General features: G+C 36.1%; 1 protein-coding gene across 6 annotated transcripts in view; it reads left to right on the top strand.

Moving 5' to 3' along the window:
* LOC138693780 (uncharacterized) overlaps positions 1-24,163 on the top strand; it is a 113,140-nt gene that overhangs the window by 11,163 nt on the left and 77,814 nt on the right. For 5 of the 6 annotated variants that reach the window (XM_069817581.1, XM_069817582.1, XM_069817579.1 and 2 more), the window contains exons 2-3: positions 122-255; positions 23,064-23,198. In XM_069817581.1, coding sequence (XP_069673682.1) covers positions 122-255; positions 23,064-23,198 — 269 coding nt within the window. The remainder of the gene's footprint in view (positions 1-121; positions 256-23,063; positions 23,199-24,163) is intronic. The other variant, XM_069817583.1, reaches the window with a different exon arrangement.

Here is a 24,163-nt window from a genome sequence, read left to right as displayed (position 1 = left end):
AGCCTATTTCATATTAAAATTATGAAATTTGGGTCATTAGCGAAAGAACTGTTTGTTGGAAAATTAGAACACCACCACTGATTACACATAAAAATAGCTTTCTGTACAATTCTTTTTGCAGTTTTGAGGCAACAGAGTGGCCCAATGGACATTATGTAGGTACACACCATAGCAGGCTACAAGGAGGAGCCATCCTGTTATTATTGGCTGCTGAACCAGCCAGTCCTCCTGGAAATAATTTTGTCACACCAGTCGGTAAGTTGAATTACTGTTAAACTGATGCTCAGATATAGCTCGCGCAAGGAACGATTGCCGAAAAGCAATGGTGGCGTTGCTGTCTGTTTTGACGTGTGTATTTAAGCACCCCAAGGGGGCGAGAGGTGCCAGCCGATGGAAGTACTGTCTCTTGATGAACAGATGAGGACATCGCTGTGGAAATAAGGAACATGGCAAGAGAAAAATTCGAAGCTAATTAAACGTGCAACATATGTTTACTTACTTACTTACTGGCTTGTAAGGAACCCGGAGGTTCATTGCCGCCCTCACATAAGCCCGCCATTGGTCCCTATCCTGAGCAAGATTAATCCATTCTCTACCATCATATCCCACCTCCCTCAAATCCATTTTAATATTATCTTCCCATCTATGTCTCGGCCTCCCTAAAGATCTTTTTCCCTCCGGCCTCCCAACTAACAATCTATATGCATTTCTGGATTCGCCCATACGTGCTACATGCCCTGCCCATCTCAAACGTCTGGATTTAATGTTCCTTATTATGTCAGGTGAAGAATACAATGCATGCAGTTCTGTGTTGTGTAACTTTCTCCATTCTCCTGTAACTTCAACCCTCTTAGCCCCAAATATTTTCCTAATCACCTTATTTTCAAACACCCTTAACCTATGTTCCTCTCTCGAAGTGAGAGTCCAAGTTTTACAACCATAAAGAACAACCGGTAATATAACTGTTTTATAAATTCTAACTTTCAGATTTTTTGACAACGGACTGGATGTTAAAAGCTTCTCAAGCGAATAATAACAGACATTTCCCATATTTATTCTGTGTTTAATTTCCCCCCCGGGTATCATTTATATTTGTTAATGTTGCTCCAAGATATTTGAACTTCTCCACCTCTTCGAAAGATAAATTTCCAATTTTTATATTTCCATTTCGTACAATAATCTCGTCATGAGACATAATCATATACTTTGTCTTTTCGGGATTTACTTCCAAACCTCTTTACATGCTTCCAGTAAAATTCCCGTGTTTTCCCTAATCGCTTGTGAATTTTCTCCTATCATATTCACGTCATCCGCATAGACAAGCAGCTGATGTAACCCTTTCAATTCCAAACCCTCTCTGTTATCCTGGACTTTCCTAATGGGATATTCTAGAGCAAAGTTAAAAAGTAAAGGTGATAGTGCATCCCCTTGCTTTAGCCCACAGTGAATTGGAAAAGCATCTGACAGAAACTAACCTATACGAACTCTGCTGTACGTTTCACTGAGACACATTTTAATTAATCAAACTAGTTTCTTGGCAACAACATATGTTTACAAATGAAATAATAATACCGTGCGATATAAGACACGTATTCACATGCAGTGGAACAAACTAAAGTCGTAATGTAACCATCACAATACAAGACTGATTCTATCGATGTCATTTCTCTTTCGACTGTACTCTTGGATATCATTCACCCTATCTTGTGACCTTTCCTGTCTCCTGCTTTTCCTTACTGCATTGTTTGATTCACATCCTTCCATCGGTATTCCCTGCTTGTGAGATCTATAATACATATAACTATCGTGCACATATTTAGGAATGGTAGCAGGAAGACCATATCGATTTCAGTTTTTAGGGTTTTTAGGTTATGGTTTTGAACATTTGAGAGAAAACGAACCTGTTTCATTCATTATACATGCTCTGAAACCTGGCATGAATAAACTCTGTTCTTATAACTCCATTCACATCTTTTTGGCATATTCATTCATTCATAAATAATGTTCTGTCCAAGGGCAAATCTTTCACTGCAAACCCACCATTCTCCAGTCCTTCCTATTTTATGCCTTCCTCTTTGTCTCTTCATATGATCCATATATCTTAATGTCGTCTGTCATCTGATATCTTCTTCTGCTCCGAACTCCTCCCATTTACCATTCCTTCCAGTACATCCTTCAGTAGGAAGTTTCTTCTCAGCCAGTGACCCAGCCAATTTCTTTTACTCTTTCTGATCAGTTTCAGAATCATTCTTTCTTCATCCACTCTTTCCAACACAGCTTCGTTTCTTACTCTGTCTGTCCATTTCACATGCTCCATCCTTCTCCATATCCACATTTCAAATGCTTCTATTCACTTCTCTTCACTTCATCGTAATGGCCATGTTTCTGCCCCCATACATGTTTCTACTGCACTCCACACAAAACACTTCACTTCCAGAGATCCACAGAAGATGCTCTTTTTCTATTAAAAGCTTCCTGTGCCATTGTTATTCTCCTTTTGACTTTTAGCACATTTTACTTCTAAATATTTCTTCGCAATTAGGTCGTTACAACAGTTTCTCAACAGCAGTATCTTAAAGACATTATATTTTGTCTAATTTCATTCCATTATGTCCTATGGAATAATATTTTTTGGGGAAATTCAGCAGATAGTAAAAATACAGCCTTTTCTTATTATCAAAAAGAGCAATTAGAATAGGTAATAATTGGAACAAGGGCTAGAGAATCATATAGACCTTTTTTTTTTAAATTAGAGATTCTGACCTTAACAGTTGAAGCATTCAGAGCTAAAGTGAATCAAGTCACAAATTTTCATAAATTGGGTTTAATTCATTTTCTGATTATCTGAAGTTGGATGTTTTCCGAGCAGTAATGGATCAAGTCTTAATTCCAAGCATTCACCAGTAGGTGACACCAGTTACTTTTGGCTCAGATTATTTGTTCACGATGTTCTGAGCCATATTGGATCAAGTCAACAAAGCGTTGCATCAGTTAACATCACAATTGTTTATGTTTTATAAATCTAGAATTTGAGAATGAAGCAATAAAATTATTGCTAGTCAAATTAAATAATCCACTAAAGCAAGTTAACTTTAAGTCCTATTATCTCAAAACTACGTCTCATGGACTTGATTCACTTTAGCCCTGAACGCCTTATATATACTTCTTAATAAATTTCCTCTTATGTAATAAATATCATATTTATAATGCTATGAAATGGAAGTACTGGTATGTTACATGGCAGTAAAAATTTTCAATAGTCTTCCTGAAGACATTAAGAATCATAACCAAAACCCTGCATTATTTAAGGTAAAACTAAAAAATTACTTAATATCTCACATTTTCTATTCTGTAGATGAATTCTTGACATTTCACAGTACTGTGTAAATATTTAATATTATTAAATGGTAAACATATTGCATTGTATAATATGTTATTGTTATTAAGGTTTTAATTTTGTATATATTTCATATTAGCATCCATCCAGAAACCTAGTAACCTTACAGCCACTTTAGATTCAGTGTCACTCCTAATGCTAAAACCTATAAAACCTATATTTCCAGAGAACCTCTCCTGGCACCACATTATCATAATCACCCTATCACATCATCGGGGTAATGTAACTCCGCCTTCCAGGCGCCCCAACCTCAGAAGTGGGTTACAACTAAGCCACGGCCAGGAGTGAAGACCAGAAATGTCGAAAAGACAACCTGGTGGCATTGGATAAAAAAAAAAATATATATATATTTCCATAGAAGTGTGCTACTCATATCAAAATCACCATTAACAACTTTCAAAATGGTAGCATCGTCTGCTAAGATAAACATTTTCCATGGAATGTAGCTAGTAAATCATTGACATCAACAATAAAAAGAAAGAGACACAAAATTGAGCCTTGAATAACTTGAACATTAAGAGTAGGCCTATACTGGGAAGGTATTTTCCCCTCAAATTCAACAACTTACTACCTATTCGTAAGATAACAAACATTCTATTAAGGAAATCTCGTTTCCTTTATACCATAAAATTTAAATTTCTTCAACAATATATCATGAAGCAAGCGATCAAATGCCTTACACAAATCTCATAAACAAGTCAGCGAATTCTGTTTTAATTCAAGGATACCAGTATTGAAAACCTATAAAATTACCATTAAGTCAATTGATTTACCATGTCTAAATCTGCCTAAAACCAAAGTATTGCTCATGAAGCAAATTATTTTCTTCAAAATATGTAAGAAGTCTCTATTCATGACATCCTCTAATACTTTAGATAATTGTTCAAATTATACTTAAGTCAGAGCGGATAGAAGAGAAAGTGACGTTATTTCCTCTAGTTCAGTGGTTCATCGCCGAGTGGCGCTAGCCCTGTTTTCCGTGCCCAGTTTCAGAATCGCTATTCAAGTGAATGCAAAAGGTTTTTAAAAATAACCCATGAGATAAGAATGTATTGTAGAGTACTTAGTTACAATATTTTACTCCTTTAGAAATGTAATATTACTACATTAACAAATTGTGAGTTATATAACACAACCCTGAATAGTAAATATAATAATTAACCGAAAAATGGAACATTGTGCCGGCTTCAGCCAGAAATATGCAAAAAAAGCACAGCATCGCAAAACTGAACATTTTTATGGCATTATAAAATACGCATTGACATGAAATCATAGTTTTTATACACAAGAAAGAATGTAATATAATAAAGGAGACACTTTATTTTCACCAATAGTTTTTATCTACTATTTAGTCATTAGTTGCAGTTGTATCTGGTTTATACGTAATTCAGGGGAACAAAAAATATTATGTGCAATAAGACTCATAAATTAAGCTTCGATATTATAGTCTATGCTAATGTAAGTTTTCATCTTTTGAAATACCTAAGTTATTTTGTGTTTTGTAAAATTAAAACAGTTTGGTAGCACTGTATTAAGTAGTTGTATGCTACTTATTGGAGAATATTAAATTAATGACTTTTCCATGAGATCTGTTACTTTCTCATATGCTCGATTAGAAATCTCTTATGATGTGGAAACGTAATAAACAAATGTAATAAAATTGTAAACCAGATTAAGCTCTAGCCTAGATGCAAAGTAGAATTATACTGTACTTTTGTTACCGAAATAACTTTTACGTTAATTACGACTAAAGTGCTATTATTAAAAATAAAATAATTAATAATTAAACATGCATATTTAATGAAGTAGAAGCTAGGTGCTTGGATTCAATTAGGAGTTCACAATTAGCACTTTAATATAGCACATTTTTTAACCGGCACATAGATTGAAAAATGTTCAGATGTAGAAAGTCTATGGTAATCATCACAAGATAATCATTTTCTAATTCCAAAATGTCACTCTAGAGGATCCTGGTTAAATTTTTTCTGTCAGAATATATTTAAATCTGCTATCCCACAAGAATTAATATATTTCGCTAGTGCTCTGAATTGTCACTCTAAATAATTCAAGGGTTCTTTCTTAGGCAAACGTGTTTGTTGTATTGTCAATTACGTGTAATATATTTTATAAAATCGTGTAATGCTAGAATCCTTTGTACAGGGCAGACGATGGTGTCTGAGTTCAGCGTATATGCAAGGTCATTCATTCACCTTTGAATTCTTTTGTATTTTCACTTTTCTCGAACCCATTACAGTTTATGACTCTAAAAATGTATCAATTTTGAAAAACTCACACTAAACAACTGAAATGCTGGTCTGGAGTTCATTCACTGGAAGGAATTACAGTCAATGTAACTAGACATAATTTTGGGCATTCAGGTGTGGAGTAATGGCACATAAATGCATACAATCGCATGATTAGCTTTGATGTTCTTCTGATTTTCGGGTGTCACATCCAATTATTTTTTACTCGGATATTTAACGATGCTGTATCAACTACTGGGTTATTTAGCGTCAGTTGAATTGGTCATAGCCAGATAGTATTTGGTAAGGGTACATTGTTATGAGAAAGGATTGTTGTCCTCTTCGTTGGATATTTTCTCTTCTTTTCTTTTTTTTAAGATATCGAGGCAAGTTTAGGAAAATATGTGTTATGGCATACGGTTTTGGTCGCCAGTTCTTGCCTGGAAGTCCCACCTCTTTATCAGCAATAATAAATTTATCGGCTCTTACAATCAAAAGTTGCCCTCGGTAGTGCAGTTGGTATAGCACTGGCCTTCTATGCTCGAGGTTGCGAGTTCGATCCCGGTCGAGATCGATGGCATTTAAGTGTGTTTAAATGCGACAGGCTCATGTCAGTAGATTTACTGGCATGTAAAAAAACTCCTGTGGGACAAAATTCCAACACACCGGCGAAGCTGATATAACCTCTGTAGTTGCGAGCGTCGTTAAATAAATCATAATTTAAAAAAATCACAATCAAAACCGCAGAAAAATGGATATCACAGATATAAGAATGACCATACAGTTTTCTGTGTTCGTGGAATTGCTCTACACCATTTCTGAAAAGTAGTCTAGTCTTTGGGTGGATAAAAGAAACGTCTCTTCCTTACAGATTATACAGTATAATTGGATTTACATGAAAACAAAACAATTAGGCTTACATAAACGGCACAATAAAAATCACCGGAACACCACAAGAAATATCTTCTTAATTCCATAGCAGAACGATTGCCATGCCAATGTTTCGCTCAGTTGCCGTGGCAATACTAGGGGGTTTAAAAGTCCCATTAGACCCTTGCCGAGTTACCACACTTTCTATTCTAAACGCTCTGCTTAAGTAAATAAGGATATTATAATGTATCGGGTACCCGTATACTCAGTAGTAATATGATGACTTCAAAACTGATAAAATTCAATTCTGTTACAGTAAATTTGCCAGTACAGTAATTAACTGAAGTGTATAAAATATTTTAATTGTCTAATAGAGTTTGAATTGAAATTCTAACCAAAATTATTTACAGACATACTGCTGCAAAATTCTTCATAAATGTGTTCGAAATAACATAAACACAAAGTTTTAATCAGCGAAAAGCTCAGTGTTCAATGTAACAAATTGCCTACATTAGATAGAACTGAAGAAACATAAGAACATCCTGATTTCTTCAGAGCTTGTATGACAAGATTCTGTGAGAAGTGACGGAGTATATTTTGAAAAGCAATATGACTTTAACCCTACAACAGACTATTTAGCATCAGTATTACACTGTGGAAACATGCTTATGTATAGTTTATTTTGACAAATTAGATTTCATTATTAGAAAACTGACCATATTTGACAGTATGAAAAATTGTAATTACTTCAGACTTCGTTAATAATGGTATTGCTTCCTTATAACTCAATGTTTTGTTTTGGTAATGCATTGTATCATTGTAAATGTAGAATAATTGAACATAAGTACTGAGTGGGGCAGATAAAAGTAGCCCACCTTCCGTTTGAATGAGAATGTGATATTTTCACTGGTTGAAATTCCATTATTGTATTCTATCGTAGAGAAAGCGCAAAGAAAGCTTGCCCATTTGACTGATGCGCAGAGAACAATATTCGGTCCTCGTGCCGCCATGCTCGTTACAGGGCTGCTATGAATCACCTAATGCTGATTACAGGGCGCATTCGAAAGCGCGGTCTTGAGCTGTTCGTATCGTGGAGTGTATTGTGCAGAGCGGGTAGAAGCCAGTGTGTGCGTTACATATTCTCCGTTTTATCCCTGATATCAGGAGTTTTATATAGTTCAAAGTGTGTTTGTTAAATAACAGAGTTGTGTATAACATTCTATGCACTTAACAATGCCCCCATTTCGCTCTAAATTAGGAAGTGCTAATAAAACGTTACACAGTCAAACTAGGGAATTATTTATAAAGTTTATAAATTTATGAAAAACGAAACAGGCTTTGCTCGTAACATAAGGAGTATATACAGATTAAAATAAATCGACCATAGTACCCTAGTTATCGGAACATCACATAGTATTAGTGTTTTATTACAACATCAAATATCAATTTATTACACGATTACATATTTCTTATAACATCTTTGTCATTTCATTCAGTGATTTTATATGTAAAAAAATTCGTGCTTCTGTATTTTCAAAGATTATATATTTCTTACAACATCTTTGTCATTTCATTCAGTGATTTTATGTGTAAAAAATTCGTGCTTCTGTATTTTCAACAATGTTATGTTATTAGTTGCCCTGCAATAAGGTTTACGTTATGTTACACATGCTGTGATAAATCTCACTTGAAACATCAAGCTAACAGACGACTGAGAACTGTCGACAGTTTGTCATTCGAATCGAAGCGAGGTTGAGTGCACCTGAACGTTTCCGAAAGTTTGCACAGCTTTCCGTGGCAAGCTCTTTTTGCGTCTACTCTATCATAACGAAATGAATAAACAGCTACAATAATAGACAATTTTATACAATAATCGATTGTTGGCATTCTTCCTGGCAGCATTCCATCAATAGTAATTAGTCGAATTACACTGTCTGTTCGCATTCTGCAAAATGATTTACTCGAAAGAGTGGAAATTGTGGAAGCTTATGTGAGAATAGGTTCGATTAAGGAAACCTACGAAATTTTCAGGGCCAAGTTTTCTGGATAGAGGACAACCGGCAAAGAGAGCAATAGAGGGTTTGGTAAAAAAAGTGACTATAAGATCTATTCAAAATGTGAAAAGATAAAGTGTTACTTCAGTTCGCACACCAGAAGTTATTGAGGGCATCCGCCAAAGGATTATTGCATAAAATTGTCCATTGTTGTAGTTGTTTACTCATTTCATTATGATACGATAGAATACAATAATGGAATTTCAAGCAGTCAAATTTTCTTTCTCCTAGTCTTTATTAAAGCAAAGATTTTTTTTTTTTTTTTTTTTTTTGGAGTTCACTGTACTCTTCATAACTGTATATTTTTTTGACTTCACAACTATTTTCTTTTAAAAAAGCTCGTTAATGTAGAGCCTGATTGTAAACTTGTGGCAACTGCGTGAAAGACGAATTGGCAACTACTTACATGGACTCACCAAGAGTCTTGCTGAGGGGTGTTTGAACAGTATGCTCTATGAGTAAGCAGTCGCCCATACACACAGAACCCTCCACTCCGAAGCCTCAGAAAGAAGCTCATGCATGTTGGTGCCACGAGATTGCGATCGGGCTCTAGCTAGTTCAAGGTTTCATTTGAACACTTATTTCTCAATATTATGTCCGAGGAGACAGAAGGAAAAATGTAAAATCTTTGAGTACCTCATGAAAGAATAGGTGTAGATGCTAACTTTTGCTGGTATTGTTGGATTGTGGCCGCCATCTTAGAGCAAGGTCACATATTTTAAATGGGAAGGGGGTCATGACGCATATCAAATGAGACTAAAATGGAATTCATTGCTGTAATCAGATTTGACATATTAAGTTATGTTCTACGGTTCAAAAGTTATTAACACAGAAATTTGAAATTACTGGTTACGGTATTGACGAAAGAGAAGGAGATAAGGTTGTCCTGGTATCTTAAGAACGCAGATACCATATCATATCTGTAGATTTCAACAACCGATATTCAGAAAGACCACCAATTTCAAATTTAGAGCAACTGGAACTGTTCAAAAGAAGCCAAGTAGAAGTTGGTCAAAAACAGCAACTGATGAGAGAACCTCAACACTAGTCTTGGTCTCATTTACCAATAATCCAAAATGCAGCACTTGAAATCTTTCGGCAGAAAGTGGTATCAATTAGTGTGTGGATTGTGTGGATTCTTCATACCAATAAATGGCACCTGTTCAAGGTCCAGATGCTGCAGAAACTATCAGAGAATGAATCCGATAGACATGTCGAATTCTGCAAGACCAAGGTTGAGGTTTTCAGCCAACTGCTATTTGGCTTGTCTTGAACAGTCCCTGTTGCTCTAAATTTAGATATCAGGGATGTGATAGTGTTGTGTGAAATTGACAATCTTTCTGGACATTGAAATTTGCGGCTATGATACTGCAGCTGCTTTCCCCAAACATCAGAATCACCTCAATCCTCTCCTCTTTTGTCAATGTCATCTCCAGTTTACTGAAACTACTTACTACTGCTTATGGCTTTTAGAGAATCCAGATGTTCATTGCTGCCCTCACATGCGGTTGGTCCCTATTCTAAGCAAGATTAATCCAATCCCTACCATCATATTCCACCTCCCTCAAATCTACTTTAATATTATCCTGCCATCTATGTCTCAGCTTCCCCAAAGGTCTTTTCCCCTCCGGCTTCCCAACTAACACTCTATATACATTTCTGGATTTGCCCATACGTGCTACATGCCCTGTCCATCTCAAACGTCTGGATTTAATGTTCCTAATTATGTCAGGTGAAGAATACAATGCGTGCAGTTCTGAGTTGTGTAACTTTCTCCATTCTCCTGTAACTTAATTCCTCTTAGCCCAAAATATTTTCCTAAGTACCTTATTCTCAAACACCCTTATCCACTGCTCCTCTCTCAAAGTGAGAGTTCAAGTTTCACAACCATACAGAACAACCGGTAATATACCGTCAAACCGTCTAGAGTTGACTGCTGTTTTTCGTACTTTTACCACTACTTCACAGAGAAAGCGATCTACTATTTCACTGAAAATGGTATGTTATAGCATACAACTCAGAGATTGTTTTCTGTTATTTTCATTATATGAACTTCAATGGTCACTGAGGAAAACAAATTTTAAACGCCGGTCGACTCAACCCTGTACATGGTGTTAAGTCGACCACCATATTAAATATACATGTAAATTAACGTGTGCTGTCATTGCGGTCAGCGGTCGAAATCGACCTTCTTTTGGATGCTTTATTGTTATTTACTTTATTATTTTTTTATTTTTAAGTTATTTGGGATAGGAAAATGCGAACTTTAATATAGTTATTTTAATGTGCATACATTAAATAGGTTAATGCTCCTAAATTTAATAGAAAATATTTAATTAATTAGCAGACATAAAATTACGTCAAACTACACTCAACATTATCACATTATTAATGTACTAATTAATAAAATAGCCCTGAAAAATACAGGAAATACAGTTTCCATCTCCTAATTAATATCATAACCCTGAAAATCAACACCAAATTTTAAGAATTCCTTTTTCTCCATAGGAACAGGAGCACTTAGTTTTCTTTCTACCTGAACATAGTCAATAAGACTCACATCCTTCACCTCAGGATATTTGAACTGGAATCCACCCCAATTTCTAACAAAACGAAGTTCAAGTCCTTCTCCTGGAACCAGTTCCTCAATGCAACCGACATAAAATTTAATTGTCTTTTTAGTTGGGAACTTCACTAAAAGCTGATCCCATGATTTAGGGTCATCGAAATTGTCATTATCATTGTTATATTCCTCTTCAACCCACTCATCTGACGAATCTTTAGTGGAATGTCGTCCATCTTCATCACTATCACTGGACTCCTGGTATCCTCTCTGTTTTCTTTTCTTGGTGGTTTTCTTAGCTTCTCTTTTTCTGGTCTCCTCAGTTGACACAGAATGAGAGATATCTTCATTTGACTGAGATGTTCCACCTTCAGTAGGCCTACTGATACTCGCAATACATTTTCCTGGTTCAATTTCAATTTTCCTTTTCCTTTTCTTGGCAGCCAATTATTTTTCATATCTCATGCCCTGGAGCACTTTAATGACCACTTCTCCCACCAGTGCTGGTGTGTACTGAGATTCTGGAGACTCTGTCATACCAGATTATGGTAGTTTATTAAGGACTCTTTGTGGTTCGAATGGGTAAATTCCACAGGCCTGCATGGTCGACTCTGTACTGGAATACAACTTCAACTTCTGACATCTCTCAATAATATGGAAAAATATTTTTTGTTGTAATATGTTGTTAAGCTTAAAATTCTGATTACAGAAATACAGTTATTTTGTATTGCATTTCAGTTAAACAAGGCTAAATTGTTAAAAGGTAGACAGAGTACTTTTTGTTAATATTTTTGCTATTGGCAACATTGAATTTTACATAATCAAGAATGCACAATATGTTTGGCATTACCTTGCGAGATTGAAAGGGGAAGTGTTATCAGTCAGCTGGAAGCAAGCAGTGGCTGCTAGTAGGCAATTCTATTGGAATAAACACATGAAATTAGAAAGTGTACACAGTGGTCGAATCTAGACCCCCAGGTCGACTCTAGGCAGTTCCACGGTAACTGTTTTATAAATTCTAACTTTCCGCTCTTTTGAGACCAGACTGGATGACAAAAACTTCTCAACCGAATAATAACAGGTATTTCCCATATTTATTCTATGTTTAATTTTCTCGCAAGTGTCATTTATATTTGTTACTGTTGCTCGAAAATATTTGAATTTTTTCACCTCTTCAAAGGATAAATTTCCTATTTGTATATTTCCATTTCGTACTATGTTCTGAAATATCACCAGTAATTTCAAATTTCTGTGTTAATTACTTTTGAACCACAACACATATTTCAAATCTGATTATGGCAATGAATTCCTGAGAAAATTTTGGCCTTATCTGCTATGCCACATGACAACCTTCAAATTAAGAAAAAATGTCACATTGATCTAAGATGATGACCATGTTCTGGAAATACCCAGCAGAAGTTGGCTCTGTCATTCATCCTTTCGTGAGCTGGTCAGATCTATAATTTTCCATTCCATCTTCGAAATAGAATGGTGTCTTGGAACTTTTTAGTCAACTGGTATTATAATATAGATGAAATTGTTTTAATCAAGTTATGAAAACTCTGCTTTTGCTTTTCTCTTATAACTCAGAATTGTTTTACTAGCTATAGGCCTAGATAACAAAATTGGCATTTCCAAATTAGAAAGGCCGTCTCTGTCCATAAGTACAAGAATAGTGGAGATGAGTACCAATATGTAATCAGACGCACAGTGATGTCATGTCACACAGGACTATATTAGGAGATAGAATCACAGCGGTGACTTGCTGAACACTGTGAATCATACTGTGAATGAAGTAAAAATGAATGAATGATTACCAGGGCGTGAAACTGAGAGAGGAGTTTCCGGTAGCAAGACTTTGCAGGCTGTTGTTTTGTTGCCTGATCACCAGAAGCGCTAAACATAAATTTTCTGATTGGACTAGTGGCTTGTGCAGCAATTGCTGCAAACTAAGTCCATGAAAAGTTCAAATAAAAATTGTTCAGATTTATTTTCAATGAAGAATACCAGACATTTTGATAGTTATTTGCTTCCATTATAGTGAAACATACTCCCTCTGAATGTTTTTTTTTTTTTTTTTGCCAAATACTTTTCCTTGAACCTATCCGTCTTCAGTTCTTGAGTTTCAATGCGAAATCGCTAGTAACAATGTCAGGATGATCAGTGGGTTTTTCATGTGGGAGTAATGCAGTAGCTATTTCGGGTCATTGTGGATTGTATGTGACAGTTAAGAAAATGTAAGGTTTGTCATGCTTTGAACAAAAGACTTAGCATCTTGGTATAGCTGCTGCATGTTTCGTGAACTACCCTGAACTGTAGAGGGCAGAATCACTTTTTCCCACTAAGAGATCTTGCTGAGGTGATCAAGAGTCTACAAAATCTTGTAGGCCTCTTATTTTATAAATAAGTAATACCTTTTGGTCTTTTCTTATGAATTGTAATTTTTTGCGTTTCTTCCAGACAATACTGATCTATCAAATACTGCTGGATTAATTTGTGTAGCAATGAATGTTATTTCATATATTTTCTGTAATATAGACTGATGTGAGGAATTTATTGCTGAGATGTGGAAAATGAGGCGAATGATATGTCAGAGTTGTAGAATCTTACATGCGCCCTAAATAAAATTGTCTGTCATAAATCGTTAGCAGTTTCAGTGTTTCATTCATTGCTGCTTGCGGGAAATAAACTTACTCATCACGGTAGCAAGAAGTGAAATGGAATGCTATTTTCCCTACAACAAAATATGCTTGGCAGCGATCACAAATCTAATCAATTAAACCAAAGAAATATGAAATTAATTGTGATGTAGTTTAATGATGCAGCAAAAATAGGAATCATGACTCAATTACTACCAAGGAAAGTTAGAGAATCAGACATATAAATATCTATATCACACTGCCATTACATATATGAAAAGGACCCACACCACTTGATTAATAATTGTAAAAGTATTTCATTTTTAATAACAATATTGTTACCTTACGTAAGTTTTATAGTTTTCAGTAACATAAGGTTATATAGGCCTATAGCCGTTACTCAGTAAATTATAGAAATTAAGATCTAATATAAAATATTCTTCCTCTGCGTCTACTTACATAAAGCCCCAAAAGGTTTCACTTTCATATATCAGTATAGCATTATGTGTTGCATTAACTATAATAATATTTCATTTTCGCTATACTGGAGAATTCCCACGGTATCATTGAACCGTGCCGTTACGTTTAGCGCCAAATTTTACTAAATACACAATCTCGCCAACATAAGAACACGATGTTGGTGTGTGGCGTCATTAGAGAGAGAAATTTGTTTATTTTCTTTCTGTGCCTCCTTCGTTCTGAACATTACTGAGAGATAGCACCACTGTTAGCTACAAGGTATATTTGCGCAAATATATTGCAAGTAGATTACGTGACTTAAGCACAGGAACGCCATTTCGTAATTTCATTTAAGAAACAAGCCAAACGAATTATCTTTGCATCAAAAACGGATGCTCCCTGGACCAAATTATCGTATTTTATAATTGTTTGAAACTTATTACATGACTTAGATGAGAGTTTCGAGACAAAACAGTTTTGCTATATTTGTTTTTTTTTATTAAATGTTAAGCACCACTGTTAGGTACAAGGTGTATTTGCGCAAATATTGCGGGTAAATTATGACGAGTGGCTTAGATGAGAGGCTCGCGACAGAAACAGTTTTGCTGTAGCGCATGCGCGGACCTCTCATGCAGTGGAAGCGTGATCCTTGAAATTATTTTCGCGTGTACATTGAAGATTAAATGATTGAGATCCCTTCTTGTTCCGGTTACAGACCTTGGATATACGAAGGTTAGGTTTGGTTAGTTTAGGTTTTTATTAGCCAAGTCCGCGCATGCGCAGACAGGCAATATCCTGTCGCGAGCCGCATGTGATAAGTGATATGAGGTCGAGGAATGGGAGAAGGTTAGGTTAGGTTGGGTTAGGTTAAGTTTGGTTGGGTTGGGTAAGGTTAGGTTAGGTTAGGTTGGGTTAGGATAGGTTAGGTTGGGTTAGGTTAGGATAGGTTAGGTTGGGTTAGGATAGGTTAGGTTAGGATAGATTAGGTTAGGATAGGATAGGTTAGGATAGGTTGGGTTAGATTAGGATAGGTTAGGTTAGGATAAGTTAGGTTAGGATAGGTTAGGTTGGGTTAGGTTAGTTTAGAATAAATTAGGTTGGGTTAGGATAGGTTAGGTTAGGATAGGTTAGGTTAGGATAGGTTAGGTTAGGATAGGTTAGGTTAGGTTAGGATAGGATAGGATAGGTTGGGATAGGATAGGTTGGGTTAGGCTAGGTTAGGATAGGTTAGGTTAGTTTAGGATAGATTAGGTTGGGTTAGGATAGGTTAGGTTAGGATATGTTAGGATAGTTTAGGATAGTTTAGGTTAGGGTAGGTTAGGATAGGTTAGGATAGGATAGGTTGGGTTAGGTTAGGATAGGATAGGTTGGGTTAGGTTAGTTTAGGATAGATTAGGCTGGGTTAGGATAGGTTAGGTTAGGATAGGTTAGGATAGTTTAGGTTAGGGTAGGTTAGGTTGAGTTAGGTTAGGATAGGTTAGGTTAGGGATGGGGAAGTGACAGAAGATTTTAACATGAAGTTTATTTACACATTATGTAATATAAATATTGTTTTCATGTATTTGACGAACCTTTTTTATTTCAACATAAAATTTGATTTCAATTGTTCATGTAGTAGTTAAAATTATAGAAAATTTTACTGATTTGGAAAAATAGAACTTTAAACAAACTTTTCATTAAACAATGTATTGTTAGTGTTATAATTCTGTAACTTGCCGATGTAAGGTAAAACTGGATTGATTTCATGAAAAATTACAGTATAATAATGTTACAGGAGACCGAAGAATGTGACAAGGTTAGAGTGGGTTTGATGAGAGAATAGATTCGTGACAGGAGACCGAGGACTACTATGAGGTTAGAATGGGTTTCTTGAGGGATAGCTAAGTGACAGAAAACCGAGGGCTGTACAGTAATTTTAAGATAAAGACGTAATTTGGAGGGATTTCACAGGAGCGTGGTTGCAATATCAGTTTTTATTTCTAGTCCCACTGGATACAGGATGCTAGATGGATGAATTTTAGCATTCGGCTTTCTTCTTTTGCACTGCATTCCTTGTTGAATATGTAAGTTGCTAGGTAGCCTGTAAATTCACTTTTGCGCCTGTGGTATTGGGGGAGCGAAGCTTGTACATGGCGCCAAGTTGACTCAATCGTATTTGTGTGTGCACCAGATAATTTGTTCACAAATTGTACGGAGTGGTTGACTGTTAGATGATTAAAACCATGTTCACTTATGTTGTTATATGATTTCCAACAGTCTGAGATGATAGTTGTTCCTGGTTTTACCCACTTTTTTTATTAGTTTTAGGAGTGTTTGTTCACTACGGTCCTCTATTGGCACTAAAAAACACAGTCCGGTACCACGTTCGACACCTCCAAAGACCCACTGTCCCTGTACATAACGACCTTTGTAGTATTTTTGTTTACCAAATTTACTCTCACCTATTTCGATGACTTTCCCTGGACCGCCAATTTGGGTGGAAGACAATTCTACATAGAAAATTAACACAGATCTTACAAGGGATCTCCACTTACTGAGAGTATGGTCATCAAAATTGTACTCTTGTTTTATGTTATTCCCGGGCGTATTATTGAGGATTTCATATAGCAGGAACATGATTTCTTCATATGTTAAGTTGCTGTTGTTGAACAATGACTCGTATCTTGTAGTCAACTGCGTATTGCAATTCTTTTTGTTACATCGCCATTTATCGCATTTCGTGTTGAGTTTCATTTGGATTCCACATTTTTTGCATTTGGCAGAAGTTTTCATAAGACCCACTTCCTGAAGAAATTTGACACTCATTTGAATATCAGTGAATAATATTACGAAAAATTTTCTGTTGGGTTTACCTTCATTGCCTATTGTTGATCTGTTGTAAGATCCGACGCAAGAATTGTACCTTTCTGTCATTTCCTTCTGGAAACGTTTTACAATGTCTTCTAAAGTGTCCATTTTATCTCGAACTAAAATATCTGTCGAATTTTCTTTTGTTTTATTACGGCCGAATGTGTTTATCTCTTTCGTATCGATGTTTTGTATTCGGTCATGGCCTTTATGACAGTTTTTGTTTCGTAATATTGATAAACAATAATAGGCCTATAATGAAAGCGGTGAATAATTTCATGGACCCTAAATTTTTTTTCGTAAAAGGCAGGCTATTTTTCTCTACGCCAGAAATAAAACGGCAACGCGGTCATAATTACGTACTTAACGCTTTGGGGAACATTAACCGCAAATTTACTTTCCGTCATTTGAATGATATTCCATCAAACACGCCTTTTTTAATATTCATTTCCTTGTGATAGCCCACTTTAAGATCTTACTACATCTGCATTTCTTTTAATGCGTTCAAAACACCGCCGTTGTACTACATAAAACCTTGCTCTTGACTAATGCAGTGAATTATTTAAGAATATAGTCGCGAATTTTACTACCACCATTTCGATTGTGTTTTGTTTGGCACGGCTCGGTACGGCCTGGTGACTAGTGGCCGGCGAGTAACGTCCACTATCGATATTCGTCTGCCGTGGGTATTATCCAGTTGTTCCTTCATTTTTAATGGTAATAATGTCATCAAACATTCTTAAGTTTTGTAGTTCTTAATATCCATTACACAGCTGTACTCTGAAAACTACAGACTATAGAATCAGACCTGTAAATTATTTTTTATACACTATCAAAACATTGCACAAATGAAGATCCACATATTGGCATTATGATGGGAAAGAATCTGAGCCGTCTGAACTCTATGTCAGCAATCCTGTAGGTCATGGCCTTCGTGTAATATAAGAAAGAAGTGCGCACAAACGTGCAATTTAGTTTGGTATGAGTTACTTCTCTTTACTATATTCCACCAGTGACTTCGTTCTATTCACACATTTACTAAAATGATATTTTGGACACGCTTCGTTGCACAGTTTGCACACGCATTCGGGGGAAGGTTCGTGGTACTCTGATCTTCTGCACAGTTTGTGGTGAAAACCGTGAACTGCTAGCCTTGTTATGGCGCTTCGTAGCTTGTTGTTCGGCCCTGTCCAGTTGCGGTTGATCATCGCGTCAGTTCCATAGAATTCACTTTCTATTTCCGCCTTCGTCTCTTGCATAACCGTGCGTAGTCGAAGTTCTGCTGCGGTAGATGGCAGCATGAGTCTGCTTCGTAGTTCCTCTATCAGGAAGGGTTCTCGCGCGAGTTCGTACGCCATTCTGGAGGGTGCATATTTTGAGATTCCCAGTGCTGCTTTTAAGAACCTTGCTTTGACGTTCTCCATGGTCTTGAGGTCATTGTAGTTTAGCCGGGTCCATGTGATGTCCAGTCCATATGACAGTATAGGGAGTATCTTGGCATAGAAAAGCTGCATGGCTGTTGAGAGTGCTAGTTGAGTAATGTCTGTTATGTCGTGGATAGCTATTACTGCGGCCGTTGCTCGTTCTTGAGTGTGGATTCTGAAGGATTTTGCTGTCGTCTGTATCGTTACACCAAGGTATTTAAATGCATTTGTAATTTGCAGGGGTCGATTTTGTATCCAGATTGTGTCACTTTTTGCTATTCTTCCTCCCTTTCTGAATACCATTTGGACAGTTTTCGACTGGTTTATGAGCAGACCGTTTTCGTCAGCCCAAGCTGAAAGGTTGTTCATGGAGACCTGTAGCTCTCTTATGTTGGTAGACCCGAGCACCATGTCGTCTGCGTACATGTACATCACTGTTGAGGGAGCCTGTGTCTGTATTACGTCCGCTGTCATGACGTTGAAAAGGAGCGGGCTTAGAGGGTCTCCCTGTGGTACCCCTCTAGTTTGGCAGACTTCCTTGGACTTCTGGACTGTATCGTCTATTTGAATGAAGTTTTGCGCTAATATATTGTGGACCAGGTTGAGGACGTGTTTGTCCAGACCTTGCATGTTGTTCAGCTTGTCCATTAGCCGCTGCCTGTTTACACTGTCGAATGCTTTGCAGTAGTCTACGAAGACCGCGTAGAACTTCTGCTTCGGTACTCTCAGGGCCTCTTCGACATCTCCGAGGAGGGCCGTCACTGCTTGGAGGGTCGAGCGCCCCTTCCGGAAACCAAATTGTTGCGCGGGGATTTGTGGTTCCAATGCTTTTGTTAGCCTGGTAGCTAGGATGTTGGTGAGCAGCTTAAGGGGGTTATTTTCCAGTGCTATCCCCCTGTAGGAGTTCGGGTCTGTTGTCGGGCCTTTCCCTTTGTACAACATTTTCAGGGTGGCGTGTCTCCATGAGTGTGGAATTTCTCCGGTTTTTAGACATTTATTGTAGAGTTCTACCCAAGTGTCTATCAGTATTGTGCTGGTGTCCTTTATGAATTCGTTGAAGATTCCGTCCGGACCGGCTGCTTTGTCCTTTTTTAGTTTTACAATTGCAGTGGTTAACTCCTGTGCTGTGATTGGTTGGGATGGTGCTGCTTGGGCGGGATCTATTTTCATGTAGGCTTGTTCTGCCCCGTTTGGGTTTAGGATTGTCTGGAAATGGTTCCGCCAGGTTTCCATTTGAATGTTTGGAGAGCGGTTTGAGCTCCTCCTTCTTATTGTTTATTGTAGTGTGTGTTTTGTTTTATTCTGAAATGCAACATGGCCGACTTGATGCTCGCTTCGCTTAAGGAAGCGAACATCAAGTCGGCCATGAATGCAATTAATTAGTTCTCAAAACTGACGAAAGATAGATTTTGGAAAAAAGGAAAATGATGTAGGAAAATTGACATTTCACTGAAAACTACTATTTTTCCGAAAAACTTTGGGTTCCAAGCTTCAAAATGAGGAGTCATTTATTAAAATCCATTCAGCAGTTTTCCCGTAATTTCCATTACCAGGTCAAATTATATATATAGCGTTGCTTACGAGATTATACAAGCTGGCGCATAGCACGATCGAGAGTAGGTCTCTGTGAGTCATGACAATTTCTGCCGCTAGGTTCGCCTCTCTGCCCTATGAAATGATGAATAGTACCATTACAAAGCATTGTGCATCGTGAAAATAGTTCGATTAATTGTGCATTACTCATTGAGTACGAATATTACAAATATGCCAAGCATATTACAGTGTTATTTGAAGTTTGTTCTGCTAAGTTATATTCGAAAATTGTCTGTTTTTTGCTATGTGAAGAACTCTGTACCAACAGGTCGTATCTTTATAGGTTAAGGTAAATGTCAAAGTTCTCTCATATAACAAGCAATACTATGTTAAAAGTGGCGAATTGCATTTTCCGACTCTCGAATGATGTGACCCGAAATGTAAAATAATTTCATGCATTGTTTCACTTACCAAGCATTACTGATATAGGCCTAATGAAAATGTGAACGACGTGATGTAAACATTGAAGATAATGTTGTTACTGTTTTCCCTTTCTCTTTTAGAAAATACCGACAAAAGTAATGAATTATCTTCATGCCGTACTTGTTAGGTAATTAATGTGTATTTGTCTGTATTTTAGACCTGTGTATTGTTACGTAATTATCAGTGAATTAGGTTAGAGAACTTAACAAGGTTAGTATGAGATTAGGTAATGCACCTCAAACTGGTAACTAATAATGGCTGCTATGGGTGCTATATCCATTGTTTCAAAATGTACATACATATTTTTATATTTCTATAAGAGGTGTCATAAATTATTTCAGCATATTTGTAAATTCTTCAAAATTAATTCTTCTAATTAATACCATAAAGTAATGAAATAATATAGGCCTAGCCTAGGCCTATATGTGATTTTATACTACCGGTATTGATGTTGATCTTGGTAAATTAATCCAATTTCACAGTGTTGTCTTTTGTATTGTGGTTCATAACAATTATAACAGTATGTACGTGGAAATGTTTTTAAAATAATAAATTCTAGCTCATGATTTTAAGTGGTCGTTTCAATGGGAGGTTATATTGGAAAGATGATCACAAATGGATAATTTACTGCAAGATACAAGAACTGAATATAAGTGAGTGTTCCGTTGAAAGTGAAAGTGAAAATTTCGTTTTACAAGAGCTAAGTAGGCGTAATATTTATTTTAGAAATTATTTGAAAGCTACAGAATATAAAGAATAGACCTGTAACCATAGAAATCAACTGCGAATGGTGAGTGGCCAGGTTTCATTAATAATTGAAAGGAAGTAAAAATTATTTTCTTCTTATCATCCTGTTTTCAATATTTAAATTTAAGCACCTTTCTCTTCCTTGTTATTTCGTGAGAGATTACTTCATACTATCACATAAGCTAATTTTTTTTCTGTACAGATAATAAAAATTACATACATAAGTAGGCTACTTGAATACTGACGATACAAACTTCATATACATACCTCACCAGGTATATTCAAGAAGACATCTAATGTACTGTAACCAGCACATGATTAAAATACTGATCAAATGTCCAACAGTTTCTTATTGCACTCTTCACTTCAAAAGTTTGGCACATAGTTAATGAAAATCTTGATCAGGAAATCATTCATAAAAAAGTGAAATGTACACGTTTAAAACTTTCCTATAACATAGGGCATCCTCATTGTTACTTTTAAATTTTAGGAATGTACGCTCATAACTGTATCACAATCTGAAATAATCATAATATTTATAACACGATAGTAGATAGTCAGTGGCTTCACAAGTTTTCCCAAAAGAAAGAGGGACATTTCCTCATCTTTACATGTGTCGCACTTCAGTTCTTGCGAAAATCTTGGCTTCAGAAAAGAATACTACAGCGTTTACTATTACTATGCTCAATAGATTAATCAGTAGGCCTATAGAAATGTTTTCACCACTGCAAGAAAAAATCGCGTATTAATTATACTTCTCAATTATTGTGACGTTCGTATTTTTTTTAAAAGAGAGGGAAAAGTTACGCCTTCTTGCAAATGCTTAATTATGAATTCAAGGAAATTAAAGATAATGCAGTACCTTAATTAGTTGCAATATCTTATTTAATAACAATACTAATAATATTAGGTGAAAAGGGTAGGCTATAGTGCATATATGTAAGATGTCAAGTTAATTTATTTCCGGAAATGTTTGGTGTATGAACTGAAGTACAGAGCAGACAGTTCCTCAGTTTATATGTAATATGTTTTAATATCAAGAATGACAGCCTTTTATTGTAATATAATTGAGGAGTAGAAGTTTGCAAATTACGTCTATTGACCATAAAATATTGTACGAAGCATTTAATAAGCAATGGTGAGTCCTTTAAATGCCCCAAATGTCAATGTCTTTTAAGTGTTCTGCTATGAATATATAGGGCAGAACAGCGCTCCGAGCGGCGGAATTGGCATTACGAGGGAACCACTTCAGACTCGTTTTTCAAGCTCTATGCGCCAGCTTGTATAATCTCGTAAGCAACGATATATAGCATGTGGGAAACCAGCAGCTATTGGGAAACACCATTGTATACGAGATATATCTCGTAGGCAACAGAAAGCCACACAGAACAACAAAATAGCAGCTATATTTCTTTTGAGATGAGAGCCTGATGACTATTTCATAAGTTGTTTGTATGTATATGTTATTAATCAAGAAAATATGTGAAAATTTCATCAGGACAACTATTTTATTTTATTTAAAAATATTTAAGAAATATTTTATTTATACTTCTTTTTTTTAATTTTTACTTATTAACTTAATTATGTAACAAACACACAAAAATAATAACATTCATCTTTAACAGTCTTTATAATTTGATCAACAAAACAACCAATATCACGTTCAAATTTTCAAATGTTAAGCTTCACAGCCAGACCACCAGAGCGCACTCTTTGTTCTCTGCTTCCCTGTTGTAACATGTGCCGTGCACTTCTATTATTTTGTTGTTCTGTTGATTTTTTGGTTTTTGGGTTGTATGTGTAGGATTTCCTGATGGTTCGTTTGGAGATGTGTTTACAACCACTGAAGTTGTGCTTGGCTTGGGACCACGACGACTCAGCTCTGTTAGAGACCTCAATTGTGGTAGTGGTAATTCTGCAGGAACTTTCACCGCTAGTGGTAAGTGTAACATTTAATAAACAGTCAAGTGTTTACAAGCACAAGAAAATGAAAGGATTCAAGAAATATAGAATCAAATAGATCAGCCGCAAATGGGTACCAGTATGAAATCAATAAAATTATATTCATATAAAATAGGCTAGGCCTAGGCACTAACTTGTATCTCTAACACTGGTAATGTTATGATAATGAACACAGGTTGATCTTTGACATGACGAACATAAAGTAGCCTAAGCATTGCTAAGTTCATCCTGTGAACAATAGTAAATAGTTCAGGAATTTCAATCGTTGTTTTAATGTCTTAATTAATATCGTTTTACATCAACCATTAAGTGAGAAGCTCTACATTACGGTTTCCCTTATATGGGAATTTTTTTTTTTATGTATCAAACGTATACCCCCTAATTTTGTTTTATCACAGTTCCTCTTATGTAAAATTTTTACTTAATTGCATGGCTTTAACCCATGCCGACTTTGCTTTCAAATTTTAATTTCATTTAAATTTATTGATGATTAATGAACAAATCAATTTCGCAAGTTTTCTTTATTTTTCTTCCGACAACCATGGTCTTCATCTTGTTTGCATTTATCTTCATCTCATACTGCTCACAGTTGTCAGTTAGCTCCAGTAGCATATCCCTTAGTATCGTCTCCTCTTTTACTAACAACGACATATTATCAGCAAATTTTATGCACTTTATTCTTCTTTCTCCTACTATCACCCCTCCCATGTTCTGAAAACAGTTCTTTACCAAATTCTCCAAGTTGATGTTGAACAGATAGGTGATAAAGGGCATCCTTGTCATACTCCTCTCCCTATTTCACTTTCTTCAGACATTTCTTCTCCTATCCTGACTTTGACTTGTTGTTTCATATAATTATGTTGTTGTTGTTTTGTAATGCTAGGCGTTTGACAATAAAGTCATTTCACCTCTTGCACTCCAATATTTTTCAAAGATATTGTC

Source organism: Periplaneta americana, unplaced genomic scaffold (assembly GCF_040183065.1).
Source record: "Periplaneta americana isolate PAMFEO1 unplaced genomic scaffold, P.americana_PAMFEO1_priV1 scaffold_21, whole genome shotgun sequence".
NCBI lineage: Eukaryota > Metazoa > Arthropoda > Insecta > Blattodea > Blattidae > Periplaneta > Periplaneta americana.
This window is presented reverse-complemented; position numbering and strand designations above follow the sequence as displayed.